This window comes from Lutzomyia longipalpis, chromosome 1 (assembly GCF_024334085.1).
Source record: "Lutzomyia longipalpis isolate SR_M1_2022 chromosome 1, ASM2433408v1".
NCBI lineage: Eukaryota > Metazoa > Arthropoda > Insecta > Diptera > Psychodidae > Lutzomyia > Lutzomyia longipalpis.
Genome location: NC_074707.1, coordinates 11,466,777 through 11,491,198, shown reverse-complemented (window position 1 = coordinate 11,491,198; position 24,422 = coordinate 11,466,777). Strand labels below are relative to the sequence as shown.

The following is a 24,422-nucleotide window of genomic DNA, read 5'->3' as shown; positions in this document are numbered from 1 at the left end:
ATAGGAATTGACTGAAAATATGTTTCTAACTTGAAAGTGATTTTAGTGGAATATTCTCTTAGTCCGTGATGATATTAATATTCTGAGCAAGTTCCAATTTCCATGTAATGGAGAATTGTAGTCTATTTGAAAGTTTCACTGTGCGATTTGTGATTGGATTAATTCAAATTCGAGCACAGAATCCCAAAGCTATATGGTTTTTCTCTTCATTTGTCCGTGGATGGAATTAATCCCTTATCTTTGCATAAGACATACATCACTTATTGACTTCACGAGGAGTTCTTAGTCCATGGATTGGAGTTCCTTAGTCCATGTAGGAAAGAAAGATGTATACATTTCAATGGTTCATTGCTCACCAAAGAGATTTTTCAAATAAAAAAAAATATTCGTTATGGTGAGATGCGAAAGCAGGGCAAGAGTCATCCCCTTGAGGGGCCCAGCAGAGTGTAACCACCATGGAGCCTTCCCCATACCTACATTTATATATGTAGTTATATAAGCTATTGTTGGGGCACATGGAAAGGTATATTCTGTAAATGAAGACACAGAGGAGAAAAGAGAAAAGGAGCAAGGCGTAAGACGTTGCAGAAATAAGAGATGAAACAGAAACGGTGTGGAACAAAGAATGGGATTATATTTTGTTGTATAGTGATTCCTGAGGTGGTCTCTTATTCCCAGCTAAACAATATTATATGTGGTGGAGTGAATAAAAACTGCACAATACCTTATCTCTTCGACATATACGAAGAGCTAAAAGTGCCGAATACATCGGGAGGAAATGTGTGGTTGTTTTGACGCAAAACGGGTTAGATTTCTTCTGCCCATCTTCTTGTACATAATATTCTTTATGTCTTATATGGGGATGACTCATCAACGGTCTCCAAGAACAAGTTTTCATCACCATCGATGCTCCACCAGATTTAGAAGGATTGCTACAATTCCAAGTAAAACATTTTATGTTTTTCCCTTTATAACATGCGCTCTCATGCCGTATAGCACGTTTGGGTAAAAGCCCAATGGATCGAGGAGAACATTGCGCGCGAGAGAAATCCATCATTCAATGTTGCTTTATAACTACTACCTGTTCTATATTGAGAATGCACTTTTATGTCGAAGAACTCGTTGTCTTACGGGGCTCCCATACTCGTACTTTCATCAATTTCGACACGTCGATTTGATAATCAACTCTTTTTTTTGTTCTTTCAATTTATACTAAAAGAAAAAGATTCCTTTTGGTCTGACTGAGAGAGTCTTCTTTGGTGCTTGAGAGATGAGCTTTTGGGCACGCTCGCCGCGGTAATTGGTTTCTCCATTTTTACCTCCAAAGTATCCACATTTTAATGAATCCCCACATGACCACAAGATACAAAATGCATTTTAGTGGTCAGACCAAGAAATTAACACTGAAAGACTTAAAATGATTAAAGCGCACGTTGTTCTTTCTTTTTACACTCATATAATTTTTTTTTACCTACACACAATTTTACCTTCACATTTGCATCGTGCGATCGATGGAGCTCATTTTTGGAATTCTTAATTGCAACCATTAATTAGGGTTCAATAAAAAATAAATATGTTTCTCTCCACAGTTGAGCACGGAATGTTGGGGATTAAATTCTCTATGCTATAAAATCCCCCTATTTGATGGAAAAATATTTGGCGTTCTTGGTACACATTTTGGGGAATGTGGCGGTGCTCATCCATTGGAGTTTTTTATATCAGCACTGTTCTTCGTCTAAACATGCGCGAGCCCTTGAGGAGGAATTTTAACTTTTAATAATGCATTACATAAATACTCTCCAGCTCTCGTTCCCACTGGATGTTCCTCAATTCGCATTTTATATATACTTCCACCATATCCTCTCGTCTCTCCCTGGACGCCAAATGTGTGGCTTTTTGTGTGTATAGAGTGCACTTTTTTCCTTCAGCAAGTTTCTCTCATTCTTTATAGATAGCGATTCTCAAAATTAACGTTCTTAAATTGCCCAAGAAAGGGTAAAAAAGACACACGATGCGATATTTCGTGAGAAAAAGCTATTTAAAGTTATCTTCTTGGCGCGGGGAATTTTATGTGAAACCCAACGGAACCACTTTGCTTTCAGAAACTTTTCAAATTGAAAGAGTTTTCGGTGTGAAATTCAGATTATTCTTTTTGAAAATGTTTTTTGGCTTTTAAGAAATGTATTTATTCTAGATTTTGTTGGGTCATGAGATCAATGGACTTTCTCTCATTTATCTTATCAAGCTTTAAGAGTTTTTTTTAGAAATAATTATTAGGAAATTTTATTATTGTGGAAAGTTCTTTATTCTTTTTTCTTTAGAGGGAAAGATTCAAGTGCTAATATCTAAGGTTTTGAATGAGTTTTACACTTGCCAATCAAATATAAAGGCGTGAGATCTAACTCTATTTTTTTAATTCATTTTATACACCCTGAAAACTACAGCAATAAAGCTGCAGAGTGCAGATACATAGTTACATTCCTGAAGGAGGAGGAGGAGCACAGCTGCATCCCCCAAAATATTGAATTCACACATTAATAAATGATATTTTTTCTGCGAGACCTCCCCTCAAGAATACCTTCGTTGTACAGAGGAGGAGGAGGAGGAGAAATGCGATGTGTTTGAATTTTTGTATTTCTTTATAATCAACTTTTCATTTTTGTTTATTTTACCATGGTTGGATTGGCTAATGTTGTATAATATTTATTTTGTTTGTGTCTGTTGCAGATTAATCGAAAAGATTCGAAGCAGGATCAGATGAGGCATTTGAATCATCCAGCACTCAAGAGGGCAGAAGACTTAACATCTCGCCTGTGTGCCACTCCTCCGCAGAATCGCAGAAAGATCTTCAACACGAAGAACCTCCGCAGTCCCTTTGGTAGCCATCGACGGACTGCATCGACAACGGCAACCATTGAGAATGTTGGCGATAGATCAGGTAAAAGGAGACGCATTGATTGCAATTATTTATAGTCTGTGAAATATTTCTTTTCCCCCAAACCCCCCTTTTTTGCCATCAAATTATATATATTGGTGAGATTGAATGAAGATGAACAAAAAGAAAATTATTGAATGTAAAATGAAGGTTCATCGTCACTCTGCACATCGACACACTCGGATTCTGTGGTCACGATGAGGCATCGTAAGCAGACCTGCAAAAATGTTGTTGATAAATCTCATAGATTGAGCTCTTCGGGCTCGGCATCATCCACCTATGCTGGCCATTTGTCCTCACTTGTCTCGGGTATTGGGAAGATAAGGTCGCTGTGGACCGCGCAGACCACATCGGACAACGTTGGGCTCAATCAATTGGCAGGCATGGAATTCACTTCTCAATTTTGCGACTGTGTGCATCCCTTGTCTTCTTTTTTTTCCTTCCTTCTTTTTTAATAGCTTTTAATAAATATATATTTTCTCCTTGCCCCGTGTGAGAGACCTCATATTACCCATGAAACATTTTGCTCGGCGGTTTTCCTTCTTGTTTTATTTTTTTCTTTGCATGAATGTGATTACTACACGGTAGGGATTTTGGTGTTCTTTTTGCATTGCTTGCATAATGAATTGATGTGGTTTCGTTATCCAATTACTCTTTTGCCGAGTGAATTAGCATAAATTGGTAAACATCGGTGCATTTAAAGGATTTTCATTTCGTTTTTCTCTCTCGCATTTAAACCTGAACTCAATATGTCGCGCACAATTAAAGGTGAGGCGCATTTTTTGAGTAATGAAAAGAATGAGGATCGAATTTTAAAATAATGGAGCTTATTCTGACAAAAATATTTTCTTTTCTATCTATTTCGTCTTACAAGGGATTTTGTAAGATTTGGCATTCCCACAAAAATTTCTTTTTCATTCTTTTATAGTAACACATACACAAACCTCCGAAATTAGAACACGAAAACAGATGTCGCTGTTAAAATTTAAGTTTTATCAAACGAAGTGAAACCGAAGATAGACGAAGTGAAATAAGTTTATGTAAATAAAGAAAAAGAGGTTAAAATTAAGTGAATTTATCAACACAAAACAATCGATTATTCTGGAATTTTGGTAATATTTTATGTTTCCCCGCATATTGCTATTTCTTTTTTTACAAAGTAAAATAAAAGGAAGTTTTTTTCGTTTTTATTCTAGATTTCGGTGAAAAAAATTGTTATAAATTAAAATCATCTGGAGCTTCCGGGAAGGATATACCCGGACTACTCCTAGGCAGAATGAATACAGGGGCACTCGTTTCGGATTTTGACGTCTGTTTGCGGAAATTTAAATTCTTCGAGCCAAATTCAGAGCCTCCTGAAATAAAGTTCTTTTTCATACTCTAACAATTTGATTTTAATTGTTTGGTAAATGTCCTTTAATGCATGTGAAGATACGGCATATACCTCATGTTCATCCACTAAATCCAATAAATCATCAATTGGCAGTGAAACGGAATATATAAATGAAACGGAAATATCTCTAGAAAGTAATTACGTTTATTGCCGTAAATGACGAAAAATGGTCAATTTTTTTCCACATAATTCACATTATTTTTGTGTTAAAAAAAACCTAAAACAATTCTAAACACTCAGATTCATGTAGAATAATCGTCAAAGTAGTCAATTGCTGCCAACAATGACGATGAATCATGTTTCTATAGACACAAAACTCGCAAAAAGATTGAAAAAGCACCTCAGCAGGTCCTTATAAAACATATGATTTTGTAAGATTTTCTTACAAGTTATAAGAAAAAATTCGGCCGGAATACCAAAACCTTTTCTTTTCTATTATAGCAAAAATGTTTCTCGCGACGTGGTCTAAAAGTTGAACTGTGAAACTTTTTAGATCTTACAAATTTATAAGTTTTTTTTGTGAGAATGCCAAAAAACCTTATAACTCACGAATTGTAAGAAAAGAAAAGAAAATATTTTTGCCAGAATTAGCTCCAATAATTCATTTTCAATTGCCCACAAAATTAAGGTTTATACATAGCTCAATTACCAGCATCATTAACATAATTAACCAGCCTTGATATTATAAAAATCAGACATACTGACGCGAAGCCCCTGCTCTGATGTTATTTGTATTACCCCTACTGATAAAAGACTATAGGTAAGGTAGTAAAAATTAATTAACATCACATTTTTATTTTTCCGTTCAATTACGGACAACTTTTACTTTGGCGGACACACCGAGGCGGACTCCCCGCGTATTGACGAAAGTCCGCAGCAGAAAATTGTGAATTATTGGTGTTTTTCATAAATTTGAATACAATATAAAATGAGAGGAGCATTGCGGAGGGAAAGTTTATCACACGGTGTGTTGTGATATGAGAAACCTCGGCTTGAGAAAATTACGCCGTACGGGTGTTGCAAAAGTACTTGAAATATTTAAGACTTTTATTTTGTTGAAAACATCATAATTGCTGGTAAACCAATCTTCTCACGGCAAACTCGAAAAGATCTTTTTTTCGGGCTTGATGAATTTATCGAGATATGCTAATGAATCAATTTATTCACCTGCTCATATAGAACTTACGCGCGAGAGCAGAAACCTCCTCTTCCATGAGATTTTATTCTTTTGCCTGCGATTTTTTTTCGTGAATTTCGATTGCTGTGTTAGTTTTTTAATATTCTGCTGAAGAATTCCTTCCTAAAGATTTATCTGATAGCGCTGGTTTTTTTTTGCATGTCTTACAGACGACGAGGGTGATGGAATGAAGGAGAATCCATGCCATGTTGCGGGAAAAATGAAAGATGAAGAACTTCAGACACGTCTGGGCTTCTTCCTGGACAATCCCTGTCCACGCAGTAGTGTTGATAGTGCCATAAAACAACCCCTTCAGTCATGTACATCCCTTGTGTCGACAAATACGAGCCCCGTGTCCACACTTACGGGCTCCTCCGATGCCGATATGTCGCGAGCTCTTCAAGATTCCGGAGTCTACATCGCTGGATCCAATTCAATTGGATCCCTCATGTCGATGTCCATCTCCGAGCAGAGCAATAGTTCCCTCAGTCCTGTTACGAGACGACATTCAGTTACAAGTGAGTACTTTAAATTAATTCATCTCCTTTTTAAACAAAAATCGTTAATTCTCTTGAAAAATTAAATAAATTCTTTACATTAAAAATAAAACTTTTTCCAGCTTCTCAAGCTGGTCAGGTGGAGGATTTGACGATATTCAAGAATCGTCGAGTTCCTCTGAGACGATCAGCACGTTCGGGAGCCCTCAAGGGTCCCGTAGATCCGAAGATTCGTTTTGCACAGTACAGGCAGGCACAGCAGTTGACCCTTAAGCCACTATTCTTCGAGGTTCCTGTCCAGGAGCAGGAGCCACTCTTTGTGGGACGTCAATGGCTCATGCGAGACATATCGAATATTCTCAATCAAACAGACTCCCAGGGAATCTTGCTGCAGGGTAGCCCTGGCACGGGGAAGACAGCTGTTCTGCTGCAACTTGTGGAGCACTCGTGCTTCGGACGACGCCGCAATGGTGCCAAAGACAACGAGGGCATCTACTGCCAAGCAAACGTGGTGAATGAGCGCATTAAGGCTCTCTCCTCGTACATCGTGGCGTATCATTTTTGCCAAACCGATAACAATTTAACATGCCTTGTGCCGGACTTTGTGCACTCACTGGCGGCGCAGCTGTGCCAAGCACCTCAATTGTCCGCATACCGTGATTACCTGCTCGGGGAATCGCACCTGCAGAACATACTTAGCGTGAAAGAGTGCATCGCTGATCCCGAGAGAGCACTGAAGATGGGCATTCTCGAGCCACTCATCACCCTGAGACGCTCAGGGAATATTACGGCAAAGAATTGTGTTATCCTCATTGATGCTCTTTGTGAAGCTGAATACCACCGACCTGACCATGGGGATACTCTTGCGTCCTTTCTCGCAAAAATGGTTGCACATTTCCCGCCATGGCTGAAAGTTGTTGCCACGGTACGGACGCAAATGATGGAATTTGTCAAGATGCTCCCACTCACACGCCTTTCCCTGGATATTACCAACGAAGCTACACAGAAGGATATCTACGAGTACTGCATGTTCCGCCTCAAGACGAGCTCTTCCATTGTGAACAACATCCATCCAAGTGGCAAGGAAGGGAACATGTCGAATCAGAGTAAATTCATTCAGTATCTCATCTCATTGGCCAAGGGATCATTTCTCTTTGCCAAACTCACCCTCGATCTCATTGAATGCGGACATCTCGTTATAAAATCTTCCAGCTACAAAGTACTTCCGGTTTCCCTGGCACAGATCTTCCTGCTTCGTTTCAATCTAAAATTCCCCACAGTGGCAAAGTATGAGAAAGTCTCCAATATTCTCAACATTTGCCTCGCCACCCTGTACCCTCTAACTCAAGTTGAGATCTTCTACTCCATCAATGCACTTCAGGCAAATAGCCCACTGACGTGGCAGGAATTTGTGGAGAGTTTCAATGAACTTTCGGACCTTCTTGTGAAGCGTCTCGACAACACCTACATGTTCTTCCATCCAGCTCTACGGGAATGGCTCATACGACGAGATCCCAGTGAGAGTGTCAAATTCCTTTGCGATTTCCGCTTAGGTCATGCTGCCATAGCCTTCCGTCTGTCGCGACTGCATGCTCCCCTCGATGGGGAATTGGCTCTGGAGTTGGGACATCACATCCTCAAGGCTCACATCTACCGCAATAGCAATCACACACTCCTCCCGCGTGATCTACAAGCTTACTGGATAGCTTCCGTAACTGATTGCATTTCTTCCTCCCTCTGTACCCTTCGCAATGTCTACAGCCCGAATATTAAGGTTTCCCGCTTGCTTCTGCTGGCTGGGGCATCGCCAGACTTTGTGACGGACTTTGTGGGAAGTGCCCCGATACTGTGTATTGCTGCTTCTGAGGGAATTGTCTCAATGGTGAACCTTCTGCTGGAGTTTGGAGCTGATGTGGAGAAGTGCAATAGCCAGGGGAATACCCCATTGATTCTGGCTGCTGCCAAGGGGCATTGTGACGTTGTTCGCCAACTTGTGGCAGCTGGAAGTGCCCTGGGACACACAGACACCTCTGGACGGTGTGCTCTTGTCCATGCTGCAAGATCCGGGAAGTTGAATGTTGTGAAGTATTTGCTGGCTTGTGATTGGATTCCTCGTGAAGGTTCAGGAGATATGAGTCTAACACAGGCAGCACAGCAAGCTCTCGTGGCAGCATCAGCTCAGGGTTCCACGGAGATTGTGGAAGAATTGCTGGATTCCGCTGATGTTAGCATAGATGGGGAGGATAGCATTACGGGAGAAACTGCCTTGACGGGGGCAGCAAAGTGCGGCTGTGTGGATACAGTGACAGCCCTACTAGCTCGTGGAGCTTCCTGCGAGGCGTACAACAGGAAGAATTTATCTGCACTACTGGTGGCTGCCAAAGATAACCATCGAGGTGTAATTGAGCGTCTCATGCAGTACCAGGTTGATCTGGAAATGGCTGACAATGATGGGAAGACAGCTATAATTGTTGCCGCCCAGGAAGCCAATGTGGATGTTATTGAAGTTCTCGTGGAACGAGGTAAATATATTTATACATTTGCAGGGATAGGAGGTTCCATTTCAGTGCTTTGCAATGCTTTAATATGCACTTTCCCACACAAAATTTCAGGGGTGAATTTGGAGAAGGCAGACAATGAGGGTCTCACAGCACTCAGCTGGTCATGCTTGCGTGGGCATCTGCAGACGGCGACGTATCTGATTGAGAAGTTTGCAAATGTCCATCATACGGACAAAACGGGCAGAACACCTCTCGATTTGGCGGCTTATCAGGGATCAGGGGCACTTGTGCAGATGCTCCTGGATCGTGGATCTCAAATTGAGCATGTGGACATTAATGGAATGAGGCCACTCGATAGGGCAATTGCGTGTCGCAATGTGCAGATTGTGCAGGTTTTCCTCAAGAGGGGTGCCAAGTTGGGACCCACAACCTGGGCCATGGCCTCCGGGAAGCCAGAGATAATGTAAGTGTGTGTTGCTATTTTCTCTTTATCTTTTGGTTGGGAAATTATTTTGTTTTTTGCCCTATTTTCCACTGAAACATTTTTCCGTCACATAAATTAATTTTATCATAAATTTTCCCATGCTTATCGTATATTGCCTCACGGAAATTCTATTACTATAGCTAAAGTTTTTCATATACAAAGTATAAAAAGCAGAAAATAGGTAGAGCTTGAATAAATATTTGGAATTACTGCGATAAGACGGGAGGAAAATATTTATATTAATTTGTGAATAAAATTCCATGAATATTAATAAAGTGTGTGAGATGTTTGACTAAATTAAATTAATTTCTTTTTCATTTTTTTTTCTGAAGGCTTCTACTGCTGAATAAACTGCTGGAAGACGGAAATACGCTGTACAGGAAGAATCGCCTCCAGGAAGCCTCACACAGGTATCAGTATGCCCTGAAGAAGTTCCCAACGGATAATTCCGAGCACAGTGCCACATTTAGTCAGCTAAAGGTCAACTTTCTGCTAAATCACTCGCGATGCAACAGAAAAATGAATGTAAGTCGCTGCTGGCATTAAATGAGGAGTTGGCATTTTCTCTTATCGCATCCATTATCAATTTATTGCAGAATATTGCAGAGGCGATTGATTTAGCAACGCAGGCAATTGAAATGAATCCCGAAAGCTACGAGGGGTTCCATTTGAGAGCAAAAGCCCTCCTTGAGTGTGGACAGATTGAAAAGGCATTCTCGGACTCAAAGTCAGCCCTACAGCGCGGACAAACGGCCACGATGGATATAAAAAATGTCCTAATTCGCTTTCACGATGAAGTTCTCAAGCGAAAGGCCTACATGCTAACCCACGAGACCGATTCATCCACAGATTTATAAAAATTAAATAAAAAATGTTTCGATTTAGCCATTTTCCCATAATAGCAATTTTATATACATATAATAATATATATACATAAAAAATGTAGATAGAAAAAATTTATATCGTGTATAGAAAGACGTAAAAAAATCGTATATTTAGCATAAATGATAAAAAAAAACGTTGTTTGGCATGAAAAGACTGATTAATGCTTTTTTTTCACTTCCCCTTTAAACCATAAAAAAATTCCTTTCTCTCTGCAAAATTCTCTATCTTATTTCCTGAATTTTTATTATTATTTTGTAAATTGCTAAAAGCATTTTAGATTTTATGTTACTTAAATTATTTAAATTATTCTTTTTAAAATCTTAATTTCCAACTACTTTTTTTATTTTATTTTATTCTATAAATAATTATATACGAACAGAGAATATATATAGCTATTTTTGTGTACTTTTTTGATATGAAGAAATAAATAAAATGCTTTCATGGAATAATTTATTGTTTTTTCTTTTGGACTGTTGGTAGGTAAAAGAGGGTATTACTAAGCGGTTAAAGACACGTAAAATAAAGAAATGTCATGAATATTTTGATAAGTTTTTATTCTTTCCCATTAGCATGTTCCAATTATTTTCAAACAAACAGCAGAGTCTCGCAGGAGAGCCTCAAGCAAACACAAAAAGGACTTTAGCAAAGAAACGAAAAGGGGCAACCACCCAAAGAAATAAAAAAAAGAAAAATATTATTTTCACATCCAACTTTTCCGCCATCATTTATTACCCAAAATTTATGTACTTAATAATTATTTTATTATTTTATACATAATACAATTTACGCAAAATAAATTTCAACAGAAAACAGGGAATTTCATCCGAAAAAAAAAATTAATAATAATTCAGTGACTTTCGTGACGGCAAATCAAAAGTGAATCTTTTACATTTTTTTTCCTTCCCTGAAGCGGGAAAAATAATTAATAAACATTTAATCAAACATTTTAATTGCAATCAAAGTGCCTAGTACGAACGAATGAATGTTCTTCATCATGTTGTTTTGAATCTATTACACATTTTTCAAAGAGCTTGGTATGATCACACGAATAGTTGTACAAATTAATTATGAATGTTTCAATTGTTTCTACAATATTTTTTAATTAACGCATTTCTCTCTCCCTAAAAATCGCCTCATCGCGCCATGAAATCCATATCAGAGACTTATCCTCATATTATTGGCCAATTCCGTGTTTAATCTCTCTTCTTATCTGTCTCGCATATCTTTTTTTTTTTGAATGGTTTTGCTTTCTCAACACACAAAAAAGTCGACTGGACACTTTTAAGGCCACATGAAAATAATTTTATCTGTATTTTTATCATTTACGTTTTTTTTTATTCATTCCACTGGAGCAACATTTGGGCTAATATTTAATTATTCTTTTGTTCATCCAAAACTATTGGGGTAATGTGGATTGATGAGTGTTTTTTTTTACTTGTTTTGTTTTCATGTATTCCTCGCAATTCTTTCTCAATTTTAATATTTCATTTTCCGCATAAAATCTATTTTATCCATTTTCTTTTAAATATTGGACACTGCAAAAGTATGTTGTGGTGTGATAGAAAAAGTTGTTGTACATCACCTTCTTTATTTTGTTCCTGCATTTCTCTTTCCCTTCACGACAACTGGCCGGTTTTTGATGAAGCCTTTCTTCCTCTTTGAAGTCTATGTGAGAGAGAAAGCAGAGACTTTGAGTATGAAACACAGAAGGTGATTAAAAAAGCATCTCAATTTACCTTTCGTGACACATAATCGGTCGATGGGAACACTCTTTCGTCCTCCTTGAGGTTTGGCCTGTTGAATTCGTGGGGCTTCTTCACGCGATAAATACGCACAAGCCAGTGCTCCGATGTGTATGCCTCCTCCAAATACGTCAGCTCAAAATCTTTATTGCCAATTACGGAATTGCGTGTGCGATCGTATCCGGCAGCTCCTCTGAAATGTTCAAACCAATTTCTTTTTAGTCCAACATCCACCATTCCTTGTGTGCCAACAACAACTGACTGAGATTTTGCTTATTAACATGGAAACTTTAGGTGCATTAAGGTCACAAAAAATGTTGAGAGTTTGGGGTAGATTCTGATAAAAATATTTTTTTTTTTTTTACAATTCTTCAGCTACAAGATTTTTGGTATTCTGGGAAAATTTTTATAAGATTTTGACAGTTTATTTTTTTCTTTAATCGCGTTTTTGAAGGAAAATTATTCTTCCAGACTCTTTTAGGGATCTTTTTGATTATTTTCTTAAACAACAAATTCTTTATTTTTATTTTCTTGAACGACAATAGAGCGATTTTTGTTACACTCATCTGTCAAATTCTTACATCAACTCTTCAGTTGTTAGAAAAGAAAAGATTTTTATCAGAATCTACCTCTTTATCAAGAATCAAAATCTAAAAGAATTAAATAAATTAAAAAGAATACTCTTAAAATTCTCTTCAAAATAGAAAAACAAAATTCTTTCCTTACCTGTAGTCCAATTTGAGTTCTCCGAATCTGTAGTAGCTCAACTTGTACATGAGACAGTTTAGCAGGGCAGGTGCTCCTTCGGCATCCACACGGAATTCTCCACGATCTGTGAAGAAGTCACTTTCACGAATATCCTTGGGATGTTCTCCTTCGGCAATTCGCACCATCCAGAGGAATTTGTTGATATCATCTCCAGAGTAGCCGATAACACCGCCAAAGATCACCAACACATAGTCAACATCGAGTGAAGTCATAATCTCATACGCCTTGTCCTCAGGGGAGGACATTGCCTTACCAACGAGGGCAATATGGCTGTTATTCCACGTATTATTATCCACTAGAGTCGTCCGATTTGCCATTCCCGCTATCTGATACCCATAGTCCCACCAAGACATCACCCGGGCATCATCAGCTGTATTCTGGGAGAGCCAGTAGTATGCCTCGCGGAAATCATCGAGAATATTGCGTGTCCCATCGGCGCTATTGTAGAAAGCCAGCACAATTGATGGGCTGGAGTAGGCATTGCTCGTTACCCACGTACAGTGGACAGCGAACATCATGAGAATCATAAGGACGGCCACAATCACCACACTCTTGAGATTCGATCCCATTCCACCTGCTCCAGCATTGGCGGTATCATGGGATGTGGCCTCGTGCTTTGGTCTATGTTTCAATTTCCCTGCTTTGTCGTACATATTCTTCTTCTCTACGGGCTCTTCTGCTTCCACTACTCCACCCGTTGCATTCAATGGTGCATGTTCGTCCTTTAGGAAGACCTCAAGGAGTCCTAAGAAGAAACAAAATCACAGCCAAAAGGTTAATTCCCGGAATCTCAAGCACCCAAAGAAATGTAAGAAAACTCACCGGAAAATGCCACACCACTGAGAATGCAGACAACGGGAGTGAGTGTGAGCATGAGGCGCACCATAACTCCGGCAAAATAGACAGCACTGATGGCGTAGAGAATGACAAAGACGAGCTCATCGTTGATGCGTTTAATGCAGTACCAGAGACCCACGGGGAATGTGCAAACGAGAATGTGGAGATCAAAGAAGAAGGAGAACCACGTGGTGGGTTGATGCTCCGACACAGATGCAATGATTGGGATGTGAATTTTAGCATAGCCAGTGTCCCAGAGGGAGTAGAAGCGACCACTCCATGGTGCTACAACACCGGATATCGTGAGAATGACAACAGCAAGGAATACAAGGCCAGCTGCTGAGAGTCCACCAATGATGAAAACTCTGCGGAATTCCTGCTTTGTGAGAACTGTCTGCATATGACGGAGCAGGGCGACAGCAATGAGGAGGACAAACACCCCAGAAGCAGCCATATGCTCACTAGTACGAATGGGCTGGAATCCCACAAAGGGAATCTGCATGGAGAGCAGAAGGCCGAGGATGTAGAAGACGGTGTAGCTTGTGAAGAGGCGTGGTGAGTAACGACCCATGATGAGGAGTACAAATACGTGGAGGGGGATGAGATTAATGATAAAGACGTATCCTCCCCATGCGGATACCATGTAGAAGTAGGATAGAGCTGCCATTGCGGCCCAGAAGACAGATCCCGTCTTCACGGACTTCACCCAGAGGAAGTAGGTGAATTGGAGGGCAAAGATGGCAATGCCTTCATTGTCGTAGCTCCCGGCTACACTGCGACTAATGTACCCGGGTACAATGGCAATGAAACTGGCCGCAAAGAGCCCCGCTCCGGCTGACCACAGCTCCTTCGTGAGCAAGTAGGTGGAGATGGCTGTGAGCCCGCTAAAGATAGGTGCGAGAAAGACGCAAATATCACGAATGTGGATGGGTATGTGGAGTAGATGGAGCAGCCAGTGGATGCTGCCGGAGGTGATCATGAGCCCCGGGTACACGGTCCCGCCCACAATGCGCCCCAGAGGGTACCAAGCGCGCTCATCGAACCAATTGAGGAACTTGTAGAAGCCATGCTGCACCATATACGCCGTGGCCCGGTAGTTGAACCTGCAGACAAGACAAGCAATTAGAGAGCTCAAACGGAATGACGGGAGGGGCCCCATTGCACTTACCAGGGATCGAACTCATGGATGATGGATTCGAATCGAATCACGGCAAAGAGGCGAGACGAAAACCCAGACACCCAGGCCAGGAATAACACTGCAAATGTAATTAAACTCGCGTATCCGGCCGTCTGGCGATTTAGTGTCTTTGGACGACTCATTTTTAGCCCGGTGCTCACGGTAAATTACTCTAAAAACTCTAAAAACGAAACATGCCACCGCACAAAATTTTCTTTTGACACGTCGCCGGTATCGCAGTAAAAACTTCCGCGACACAACCGACGACCTTCCACTGGAGAAATGGAGTTTGGAACATGTGCTGAGAATTACTCCAATTTTTATTTTTATTCCTTTATTTTTATTTATTAGGGAGGATATTTTGTTTTTTTTTGCATTGAAAGGGTTCATTGGTCATTTTTTGTCCTTTAAAAAGAAATTGTGGGTAATTTTAATTTTATTTTAGCCATGGAAAAGGTGTAAAAAGTAAGGAGAATTTGGAGGAGTTTCCAAGTATTTGTCTTACTTGTGCATCTGGCGGAAAAGGCGGCAAGTTAGCAGATTATTTTGAATTTGTTCGTTACAAAATTATTCTGTTATCATGAAAATTCAAGAAATAAAATTGTTTAATTAATTAATTAAGATTAAATACAGATTATTGTATGTTACTTTTAATAGTTTTTGTGTTTGGTAGTATTCAGATTCACTTTATTGCATTTTTTGCAAGACAAGCTAAAAGTTTTAATTTATTCTTGCTGGTTTGGGAGCAAAATCATAAGAAAAATTTATATATAAGTACCTTCCTGAATATTGATTTATTTAATTTCTATTAGTACCTACCTAAATACAATCTATAAAAAGGTAAAACAAACTGAAGAGTAGTGCAGAGTATAGTCGAAAACTCTGGCTAAAAATGATTACCAGACGGTCTTAGATCTTATCACCGAGACGAACCTTAGAGACTTAAAAAGTCTTAAATTTAAGGCTTTATTTATCTCAGGTTAATTTTTAAGTTCACTAGTTTCCCTCCCAGGAACTTAAGTATAATGAAAAAAATAATCAAATCTTAATGATGTTGATTAATTTGCTTTAAAAAAAAATGATCATAACACAAAGAAAATAAGGGATGGTCACGTTATTTTGGAAACTCTACAGAAACAAAATGGCCAAAATGTGAGAATTTCAAATAAATTTTTTGAGCACAAAAATTTATTTTCTAAATCAAAAATACTGAATTCTTATCAGTATTTGGCCATTTAACAAGAGTGCAAGCAGATTTCAAAATTTTGGTTTAAAAATTGGCTTGAAAATCGCTCTTGAAAGTCCCCGAGTTTCCAAAATAACGTGACCATCCCTTAGTTTAGGTATATTTTATTTAAATCAACAAAACATGAGTTGTTTATTGAGATTATAGACTGACTAGACAGTTACTAAAAGAGTTGGATCAAAGGTTAATAGCGAACAAACCTCTAAAGAACCTAAAGATCAACGAAAGATTTCTTATAAATATTTTTCCATTAAATAAAAAAAAAACCCGTTGCAATATCTACTACACGTATTATTTACTGAACTAAGAAAAAGGCGTGTAGTTAAGCATTCTGTAAAATATATTATCAGCTCACATGTGCCTTGGTCGGGTGAGTGAAATACACAAAGTTTTGCTGCCTCGCAGTCAGTCGAATTTCAAACGTTGTGCTGTGCAAACCCAAAAAATTAAAAGCCTGGATCGGCATTGCTAAAATCTCCCCACACACATTGCCTAATCTCAGTGCGTCATCGTCATCAGTTATTTAATTTTATCAGAAAGTGTGAGGGCGAGGAAGTCACGGCGCAAATTCCAGTATGGAAAATTCATCATCAGATTGCGAAGATATTGGGAGTGAGCTTCGTGGAAAAATCAATGGGTCCGCAAGCCACGTGAGTGTGGCGTCGAGTCTGCGTTCTGTGAGTCTCAGCAAGATGGGACTCTCGACACCGCCAAAAATTTCGGAGAAATCATCCCTCAGGCGAAACAGGAGCTACGGCAACATGTTGGCATCAGGAAATACCGAAGCGAAAGTCCTTGTGATCTATACCGGCGGAACAATTGGAATGATGAGAAATGAGAAGCATGGTGAGAATTTCAAGATCATCGAGTTTCACTTTATACATATTACGTTATGTACCTACTTACCTCCCATACTGTATAGAAAATATGCTCTCCTGCCCGCCTTCTGGAAAGAATTTCCCTTTTTTTCTGACCTTGACCCTGTCTCATGGAAACATTTTCTCACACACATATGGCCAATCAAGGGTATTTCCGCAAGATATCGCATCCAAATCCATCAACGCAATGGACAGCAGAAAAAATATCTTCTTTTTTTGCCTGCTCCCTTTCAATCACTTATTATTATTATTAGATTTATTTTATTCAGGTACTTTTTTACAATTTCGCACCGTATAATTTAAAAAAAAAACTAATTTACATTAAATTTCATTAATAATTTTAATTTTTGACAAAAATTCAAGAATTTTTCTAGACCCGACCTCAGAGAAGTCAAGTAGCTCAAGAGCTGATTTCTTTCCAAAAATTTTATTTCTTATATTATTTAGAACTTTACAATGTAGAATAATATGCTCAATGGTAAGAAATTCATTTTTAATATTGCAAAAGGTACAAATGGGACGAGGTGATTTAGTCATTTTATAGGATTGAGTGAGTCTAGAGTGACCTATACGTATGCGGGATATGATGGTACACTCTTTTCGGGAAAGAGAGCTAGGGATTTTAGGTCGGGAAAGTGATGAACTAATTTTATTCATCAGACCAGGTACCTCAGTCTTAAACCAATTCAAATTTTTTGTTTTAAATTTATTTTTAATTAAATTAAGAGTACTTTTGAGTGTGAGATCATTACAGGTAGGCATAGGTAATTCAAGAGCTTTCTTAGCTTCAAAATCTGCTTTTGTATTCCCAGGAATCCCTTTGTGTCCTGGGACCCAAAGAAGACATGCCGTACCTTTCAATTTAATCAAAATAGATCTTATGTTATTAATAATAGGAGAATCATTTTTAATATTTTTAACACCTTCGATAGTACTCAGACTATCAGAAGCTACAATCCATTTAATTAATTCAGAACTATTATTTCTTCTTGTATCTTGAATGAACTCAAGGGATTTTTTAATTGCAATTGCTTCAAGCTCAAAAACAGTAGTTTGGGGATGACATCTACAACTGAAAATAAGATTATCTTCAGTGGTTATAGCGAAGCTTTTTAAATCGTCTTTGCCTGATCCATCACAATAGATCACACAAGAATCAGTGTGAATGCTATTAACAATATTATCAAATATATTAATTATTTCAGGAGTTGTTCTTTCTTTATAATTAACTGTGGTCATATAAGTATTAATATAGTCATCATTAAGCAACCAAGAAGGTTGTAATGATGGAGAGCGTATTTCAATATTAATTTCTGAAATCATATTTTGAATTAGGTTGCCACTAAAGGAGTAGAAACTAGTTACATCTTTCCTATTTTCCCAACATCGCAAATTTTCAAAACCGGGGGCAGACGAGTTTGAAAGGAGTCGAACTGCAGACTTAGCACATTGAAATTCTATTGCTAGTTTCATGGAAGGAACTCCAGATTCAGCAAGAAGGCACTCAACACGGGATGTCCGGAAAGCCCCAGAGCTAAGCCGGTACCCTGCATTGTAAACACTGCTCAAAGTGTCTAACAAAGATTTATTAGCAGCTGGAAAATAAATTTCACTACAATAAAATAGTTTTGAAAGTACAAGAGCATGATGAATGGTTCTAAGTGAGTCTCTATGCGATCCCCAACTTAGACCAGATAGGCATTTAATAATATTTATTCTTTTGTTACAAGCAATTTTAAGATTCTTAATATGAGTGTTAAATTTTAGTTTAAAGTCAAGATGTACTCCCAAAAATTTATATTCTTTAACGTTTTCCAGTACTGTGCCATTAAGAGAGAATGTAAGTGGGGTACATCTTACATTTTTTCTACAAAAGTGAAGAGCTTTAGTTTTTTTTGAAGAAAATCGAAAACCATTAACAGCTGCCCATTTACTCAATTCATTAATGCAAGTCTGCAGTTCAATACATCTGACATCATCTTTAGGATTACTATTGTAAACTACAATATCATCTGCGTAAACAAGAATTTTATTAGGACCATCAACTGGAAATAGGGAAAAAATTTTATTTATTGATATAAGAAACAAAGTAACTGATAGGACACCCCCTTGGGGGACTCCATTTTCAAAAGTATTTTCATCTGATAGTTCATTATTAACCCGTACTCTTGATTTCCTGGGTTTTAAATAGAATTTGATAAATTCTAGAATATACCCAGTTAGACCCCACTCAATTAGTTGATTAATGATTACTTCACTCCATACTCTGTCATAGGCCTTTTCAATATCAAAGAAAATCGCGGAGGTATGAGATCTCTTTTGGAAGGACTCAAAGACGTCCCCAGTAAGTTTAGCAACTGACATATAAGTAGATCTTCCTTTACGAAAACCTATTTGATTATTTGAAAGAAGATTGTTATAATCCAGAAACCAGACAAGTCGAGCATTAACCATTCGCTCAAAAATCTTAAGATCACAATTTGTAAGAGTTATGGGTCTATAATCTTGTGGTCCATTAGGGGAGTTTTTAGGAATAGGTACAATGATTGAATCTTTCCAATCTTCAGGAAAAATAGATTTTTCCCACATATCATTAAACAATTTTAACAAAAATAAATGAACTTCTTGAGGTAAATTTTTTAGCATAGAATAAGTAATTAAATTAGGGCCATATGACTTTCCTTTACTTTTTGAAAGAGAAACTTTAAGTTCTTGAAAAGAGAAAAAGTTATTAATTTCAGCAGAAAATGGCAGAGATATTGTAGTTTCAGGGCAATCATTCAGAAGTTTATTCTTAAAATCAACTTCACTATTACTTAGAGAGATATTAGAAGAAGGGAAAGCAAATTTTTTACCCAAAATATTGGCAATTTCTTTTGAATCAGTAGAACTTCCTTGATCACAATTGACATATCTAATTTTTGGACTTGAAATTCCTCTAATTGCGTTAATTTTTCTCCACATTTCACTTGGTGGGGTGTTTGAATCAATGGTATTGGTAAAACTATTCCATGAATTAGTTTTTGCTTCATTAATTTTATCCCGAGTCCTTTGAACAATAGAAAGATATGCTTCCTTGTTCTCAGCTGTTGGATATTTTTTAAATTTTTTAAGACTTCTTTTTCTCTCTCTAATTAATAGTTTTATCTCAGGTGTCCACCATGGAACTCTTCTGAATTGCTTGCCACCTTTAGTTTTTGGAATTGATGAATTAGCAGTAGAAATTATACACTCCTTTACCTCATTGTACGAGATCAAAGGAAAATTACAATTATAAGCAAAACATCTTGGCATTAATTCTGAAAATTTATCCCAATCTGCCCCCGATTCAATCCACCTGCACTGAGATGAGACCTCTTTATATGAAAAAGAGATATCAGTGAGATAAATAGGAAAGTGATCACTACCTCTTAAATCATTATCAACAGTCCAAACAAACCGAGACGCGGTTTGAGGATCAGCTATTGTAAGATCAATAGCATTAAAAGTTCCGTGGGCAACAGACAAATTAGTGTTAGATCCATTATTCAGAATTATTAAATTTTCAGAATTAACAATTTTTTCAATTATTTTTCCACGACGATCAAGCTTGTTACTACCCCAATACGGATTGCTAGCATTGATATCTCCCATGATAATAAAAGGAGTGGGCAACTGTCTAATCAAATTAACTATTTCTAATTCTTCAACTGGAATTCCGGGATTAATATAAATAGAAACAATTGTAATGGGGAAGTGCCATTGCAGTCTAATAGCAATGGCTTCTAAATTTGTGTTCAAATCAATAGGATCAAAAGACCACCCATTTTGTATAAAAATTGAGACTCCGCCACTCATTGTGGGATTATCTGAAAGATTTTGATGAACAGCATTATACCCACTAATAGTTGGGCCATTAATATTTTTGTGATTAAATTTAATATGAGTTTCTTGAAGACAAAGAGCAACTGGTTGCTTTTCATTAATTAACAATTCAATGTCTGGTTTTCTGGGCCAGAAGCCATGGCAATTCCACTGTACAAAAGAAGGATTTGTACATAAAAGATTATTATTTACATTATTTTGAAATTGAGGTGAAATAAAATTATCGTCAAAAGAATTTAAATCAATTTCATTGAGATTTTCTGAATTATTATTGTTAGACGTCATCATCGTCACTTAACATTTGGTCATCTTCATCAGAGAATCTTGAATTTTTGGGACGATCAGAACCTCCAGTGGAGGAACAAGGAGAGGGGGAATAGGAATGGAAGGATAGGGGAGGAGAAGGAGGAGGATCAGGGGGAGGGAAGGGAACAGGTTGATCTTCATCAACCTCAACAGACATAGCCTGCGATGAATCTTGGGTGAATTGGATTTTATTCTGACTAATTTCAGGAGAATTTTGACTAATTTCTTTGCATTGAGCGTTGGTGGAATTTGGTGTGCGAATTTTTGAATAATTTGGGGAAGCAAGTACTGTGTATGAGACATTGGTGTCATCATGAACAGTATTATTAATTTGAGCAGCATTAATTGCCCTTCGGTATGATTTGTTTGTAACTTTAGATGCTTTAGGAGCTTTTAATAGTGAATTTGCAGCTCGTGACTGTACCTGAGATCGGTTTACATGAGGTGTTTTAGTTGCAGAATAAACTACTTTACTTACTTTACTTAATGAATCGGTGCTAACGGTGCTTGTACCTTCAGATTTTGATACTGTTTGAGCATAAGAGATGGATTTAGAAGGAACGGAATTAGGATAGGAATTTAGGATGGGGTTGGGAACTCCCTTCCTCCTCTTCAACTCCTCTCTCGCCAAATTGTATGGGATCCTTAGGGTGACGCGGATTGCATTAACTTCCCTCTCCTCGATGTATTTTGGGCAGGCTTTGCTGTGGCTTGGGTGGGCACCAAAACAATTCACACATTTGGGCAGGTTGCATGGGTAGATGAAATCCGGCTCATGTGAATCTTGAGCACAAATTCCACACTTCGGACGATTCTTCTTTGAGTTGCATCTCTTCTTGGTGTGCCCCAGCTTCTGGCATATAACGCATCTGAATGGTGATGGAATGTAGATCTCGGTCTTTACAGTCAAATATCCAACATTTACTTCAGCAGGGCATGTTGGAGTGCTGAAGGTCAAAATGTGTGTTGCAGTGTTGATCCATTGTCCATTATCTTTCCGTTTAATCTTCTGTACTCCAATCACATTTTGCTCTCCCATCTGTGCAATAATTCTCTCCTCTTTTACACGCGTCAACTCTTTGCATCTGATGATTGCCTGGGACTGGTTCAATACACCGTTCTCCGATATAGAAACCGGTTTCTTCTCCTTTCCAAAAATTTTGGTGGCCTTGAGTGCATTGATTTGGTGTATATCTTTCGTCTGTACTAGAATATCCCCACTTTGGAGTCGCATGGCTGTCTTAAATTTATCCTTTGAAATATCCTGTAGTCCTTGTTGGATATCAAAAATATCCATCTCCTTGAGACTTTCCCCACTGATAATGAAGTATTTTTCACTATCCGATGGATGAGTAAAGAATGCATTGCGAAGGGCCTTGTAATTGCGTTTTGTAGATTCTTCAATTGTGGGCATTTGCCCACGATGCAAGGTGTTGTACAAATTAAAAGTTTCTGCAGGAGGGCCAGGCCCCCCTGAATGGGCACTCATCACTTCAACTCACTTATAAGAAATTCAATCAATAAGAAATTGGCGCAAAAAAAAATTCAATACTCTCAATAAACTCTGAGAAAAAAAAACTGCTCTCGACAAAATGGAGCTCTATGCGCTATTCGTGTCTATTCACCAAGAGTGTCTAAACCGAACTGTTCAATCACTTAATACATTTAACATGACGACAATAAATTTTATTTTGGATGCGAAATTTGCTTGGGTCAAGCGGTTTAAATATAAAGCGTGTGACACCCATAAAATGCGATCGTTTTAATGATTTTTTCCTTCTTCTCTAGATCGCGATGATGCTTCAATTGAAAAACATATTTATTAGCGAAATGCTAAAAAAAGAATACTTGTCTGTCTTAAAGGCAAATATTCTGTCTCGAAGCTCTATTTTCACACGAATTGCTTACATGTCGTGCTCATTTCATCATTTGATTAGCAACCAATGTAAATGGAGGCTCCACACTATCTAATTTGATAGATTTACTCCAAGATTGTGGAAACGATAACATTGTTTAGTAAGAAAGTTATTTTTGTTTTATTTTAATTAATCTCAAACATGAGTTTGAGAAATTTGTTTTGAATTTTTTTTTCTTTAGCTTTCTTCTTTAAAAGATTTTAAGAAAAATGTTTAATTTTTATAAATTGAGAAAAAGCATTGAATTTATTGGAAAGGAGATCGAAAAAAAAACAAGTTTTGTTAATTTTTCAATATTTTTTTATCATAAGATAATTTTCAAAAGAGTGACTAAAATTATTTGAAAGTTTTGAAGGATTATTGAAAATAGTTGAACTTATAAAAATTTAAAGAAATTATTAAATTATGAAGGAAATTAAATGATTTCCAATGTAAAAATTTACAGGATTTGCATAAAAAAGAATTATGACCTTGTGACCTAAAGAACTGAGAAGAATTATGGAAGTCAATAATTTAATGAACTTTCTTTCCTCTTTTTGACCTTGATCTCTAAATAAAATAAATGTACAAAATTGACTTATATTTCAGTTCACAACTCGATGAATTCCTCAATTTTTTTTATTACCTCCTTGTTAATTTTGTAAATCAAATAATTTGCACCTCATTTTCTTAACACTTAAATGTGATACGACGTACTGTTTCCATGTGATTTTCGCGTTTTTCGCGCGATGCTGTGAAAAAGTCACATTGCACAGATCTTTTGTAGGAAACCTATTATTTTATTATCCATTGTTGTGCATTTAACTATGCAAAATAAATTGAACAATTTGTTTATTGACAAAATAATGTTTTGCAGCACTTGAACCCATTCGGAATGCACTTGTGAAGAATATCCGGCGCTTCCCGCACATGCATGATGTGGATTATGCACAGGAGAGATTTGGAAGTGGCTCCACGATGGGTCCTCTGGTGCTGCCCTTTGTGGAGAATCAGCAGAGAAGAGTAATTTATACGGTCACAGAGTATGATCCGCTCTTGGATTCCAGCAACATGACCATCAATGATTGGGTGCGAATTGCTGAAGATATTCGGGTAAGTTTAATTAATTCATTTAAATCTTAAGAACGATGATTAATATTATTTTCCTTCCAGCAATCTTATGAATTCTTCGATGGATTCGTAATTCTCCATGGGACGGACACCCTTTCCTACACAGCATCAGCTCTTTCTTTTATGCTCGAGAATCTGGGAAAGACAGTGATCATTACTGGATCACAGATTCCAATCTTTGAGACACGCACAGATGGAAAGGATAATTTCACATCAGCCCTCATAATTGCTGGCAACTATGTGATCCCCGAAGTGACGGTATTTTTCGGTTCTAAATTATATCGTGGCAATAGAACCATTAAGATCAGTTCAGCTTCTTTGGATGCTTTTGACTCACCAAATGTTCCGTGTTTGGCTAAAATTGGTATTAATGTGGACGTTGACTACAGGCTAATCTTTCGTCCCTACACAGTAAATCGATTCTGTGTTCACAGCATATTGGATGAGAATGTGGGCATCCTCAGAATTTTTCCCAGTATCACAACAGCCACCATAAAAGCTTTCCTGCAACCTCCAATGCGCGGGGTTGTTCTTCAGACATTTGGTTCAGGAAATATTCCATCGAATCGACAGGATATGCTTGAAGCTCTGAGAGATGCCTCTAAAATGGGCATGATTATCGTTAACTGTACGCAGTGTACTACAGGTAAGGGATTTATTTTTATTCTAAATATTCAATTTAAGTTCTTTTACTGAATTTCCTAAT

General features: G+C 37.7%; 5 protein-coding genes across 9 annotated transcripts in view; 1 reads left to right on the top strand and 4 right to left on the bottom strand.

Annotated features, from left to right (window-relative positions):
- The window catches only part of LOC129790048 (solute carrier family 35 member B1 homolog), a 766,332-nt gene that overhangs the window by 118,068 nt on the left and 623,842 nt on the right, over positions 1-24,422 (bottom strand). Inside the window, exon 3 of one of the 2 annotated variants that reach the window (XR_008750529.1) lies at positions 10,208-10,227. The exons of the other annotated variant lie outside the window; for it this stretch is intronic. The gene's annotated coding sequence lies outside the window, so the exon portion shown is untranslated. The remainder of the gene's footprint in view (positions 1-10,207; positions 10,228-24,422) is intronic. 2 annotated transcript variants of the gene reach the window in all.
- The window catches only part of LOC129790119 (T-cell leukemia homeobox protein 3), a 442,143-nt gene that overhangs the window by 118,068 nt on the left and 299,653 nt on the right, over positions 1-24,422 (bottom strand). The gene's annotated exons all lie outside the window — the stretch shown is intronic.
- Positions 1-24,422, bottom strand: part of LOC129790159 (uncharacterized) — a 241,887-nt gene that overhangs the window by 118,068 nt on the left and 99,397 nt on the right. Inside the window, exon 4 of one of the 4 annotated variants that reach the window (XM_055827515.1) lies at positions 10,208-10,227. The exons of the other annotated variants lie outside the window; for them this stretch is intronic. The gene's annotated coding sequence lies outside the window, so the exon portion shown is untranslated. The remainder of the gene's footprint in view (positions 1-10,207; positions 10,228-24,422) is intronic. 4 annotated transcript variants of the gene reach the window in all.
- The window catches only part of LOC129786916 (uncharacterized), a 46,923-nt gene that overhangs the window by 21,271 nt on the left and 1,230 nt on the right, over positions 1-24,422 (top strand). Inside the window, exons 5-17 of the mRNA XM_055822172.1 lie at positions 2,728-2,938; positions 3,086-3,316; positions 5,676-6,023; positions 6,125-8,524; positions 8,615-8,966; positions 9,320-9,512; positions 9,584-9,839; positions 13,285-13,550; positions 13,608-13,774; positions 14,842-14,861; positions 16,189-16,488; positions 23,463-23,698; positions 23,759-24,362. Coding sequence (XP_055678147.1) covers positions 2,728-2,938; positions 3,086-3,316; positions 5,676-6,023; positions 6,125-8,524; positions 8,615-8,966; positions 9,320-9,512; positions 9,584-9,839; positions 13,285-13,550; positions 13,608-13,774; positions 14,842-14,861; positions 16,189-16,488; positions 23,463-23,698; positions 23,759-24,362 — 5,584 coding nt within the window. The remainder of the gene's footprint in view (positions 1-2,727; positions 2,939-3,085; positions 3,317-5,675; positions 6,024-6,124; positions 8,525-8,614; positions 8,967-9,319; positions 9,513-9,583; positions 9,840-13,284; positions 13,551-13,607; positions 13,775-14,841; positions 14,862-16,188; positions 16,489-23,462; positions 23,699-23,758; positions 24,363-24,422) is intronic.
- On the bottom strand, positions 10,567-15,407 carry LOC129788803 (dolichyl-diphosphooligosaccharide--protein glycosyltransferase subunit STT3B). Its single transcript, XM_055825142.1, has 5 exons — positions 14,388-15,407; positions 13,205-14,322; positions 12,341-13,127; positions 11,609-11,807; positions 10,567-11,537 (listed from the first exon to the last, which is right to left on the bottom strand). The coding sequence occupies exons 1-5, from the start codon at positions 14,537-14,539 to the stop codon at positions 11,460-11,462; spliced, it is 2,334 nt and encodes a 777-aa protein (XP_055681117.1). The 5' UTR covers positions 14,540-15,407; the 3' UTR covers positions 10,567-11,459.

Bases quoted from the DNA above. Each gene is read 5' to 3' on its own strand.
- LOC129788803 (XM_055825142.1), bottom strand. From the start codon at position 14,539: ATGAGTCGTCCAAAGACACTAAATCGCCAGACGGCCGGATACGCGAGT. The intron at 14,323-14,387 runs GTAAGTGCAATG...TCTTGTCTGCAG, and splicing joins ATCCATGAGTTCGATCCCTG to GTTCAACTACCGGGCCACGG. The intron at 13,128-13,204 runs GTGAGTTTTCTT...GTTTCTTCTTAG, and splicing joins CAGTGGTGTGGCATTTTCCG to GACTCCTTGAGGTCTTCCTA.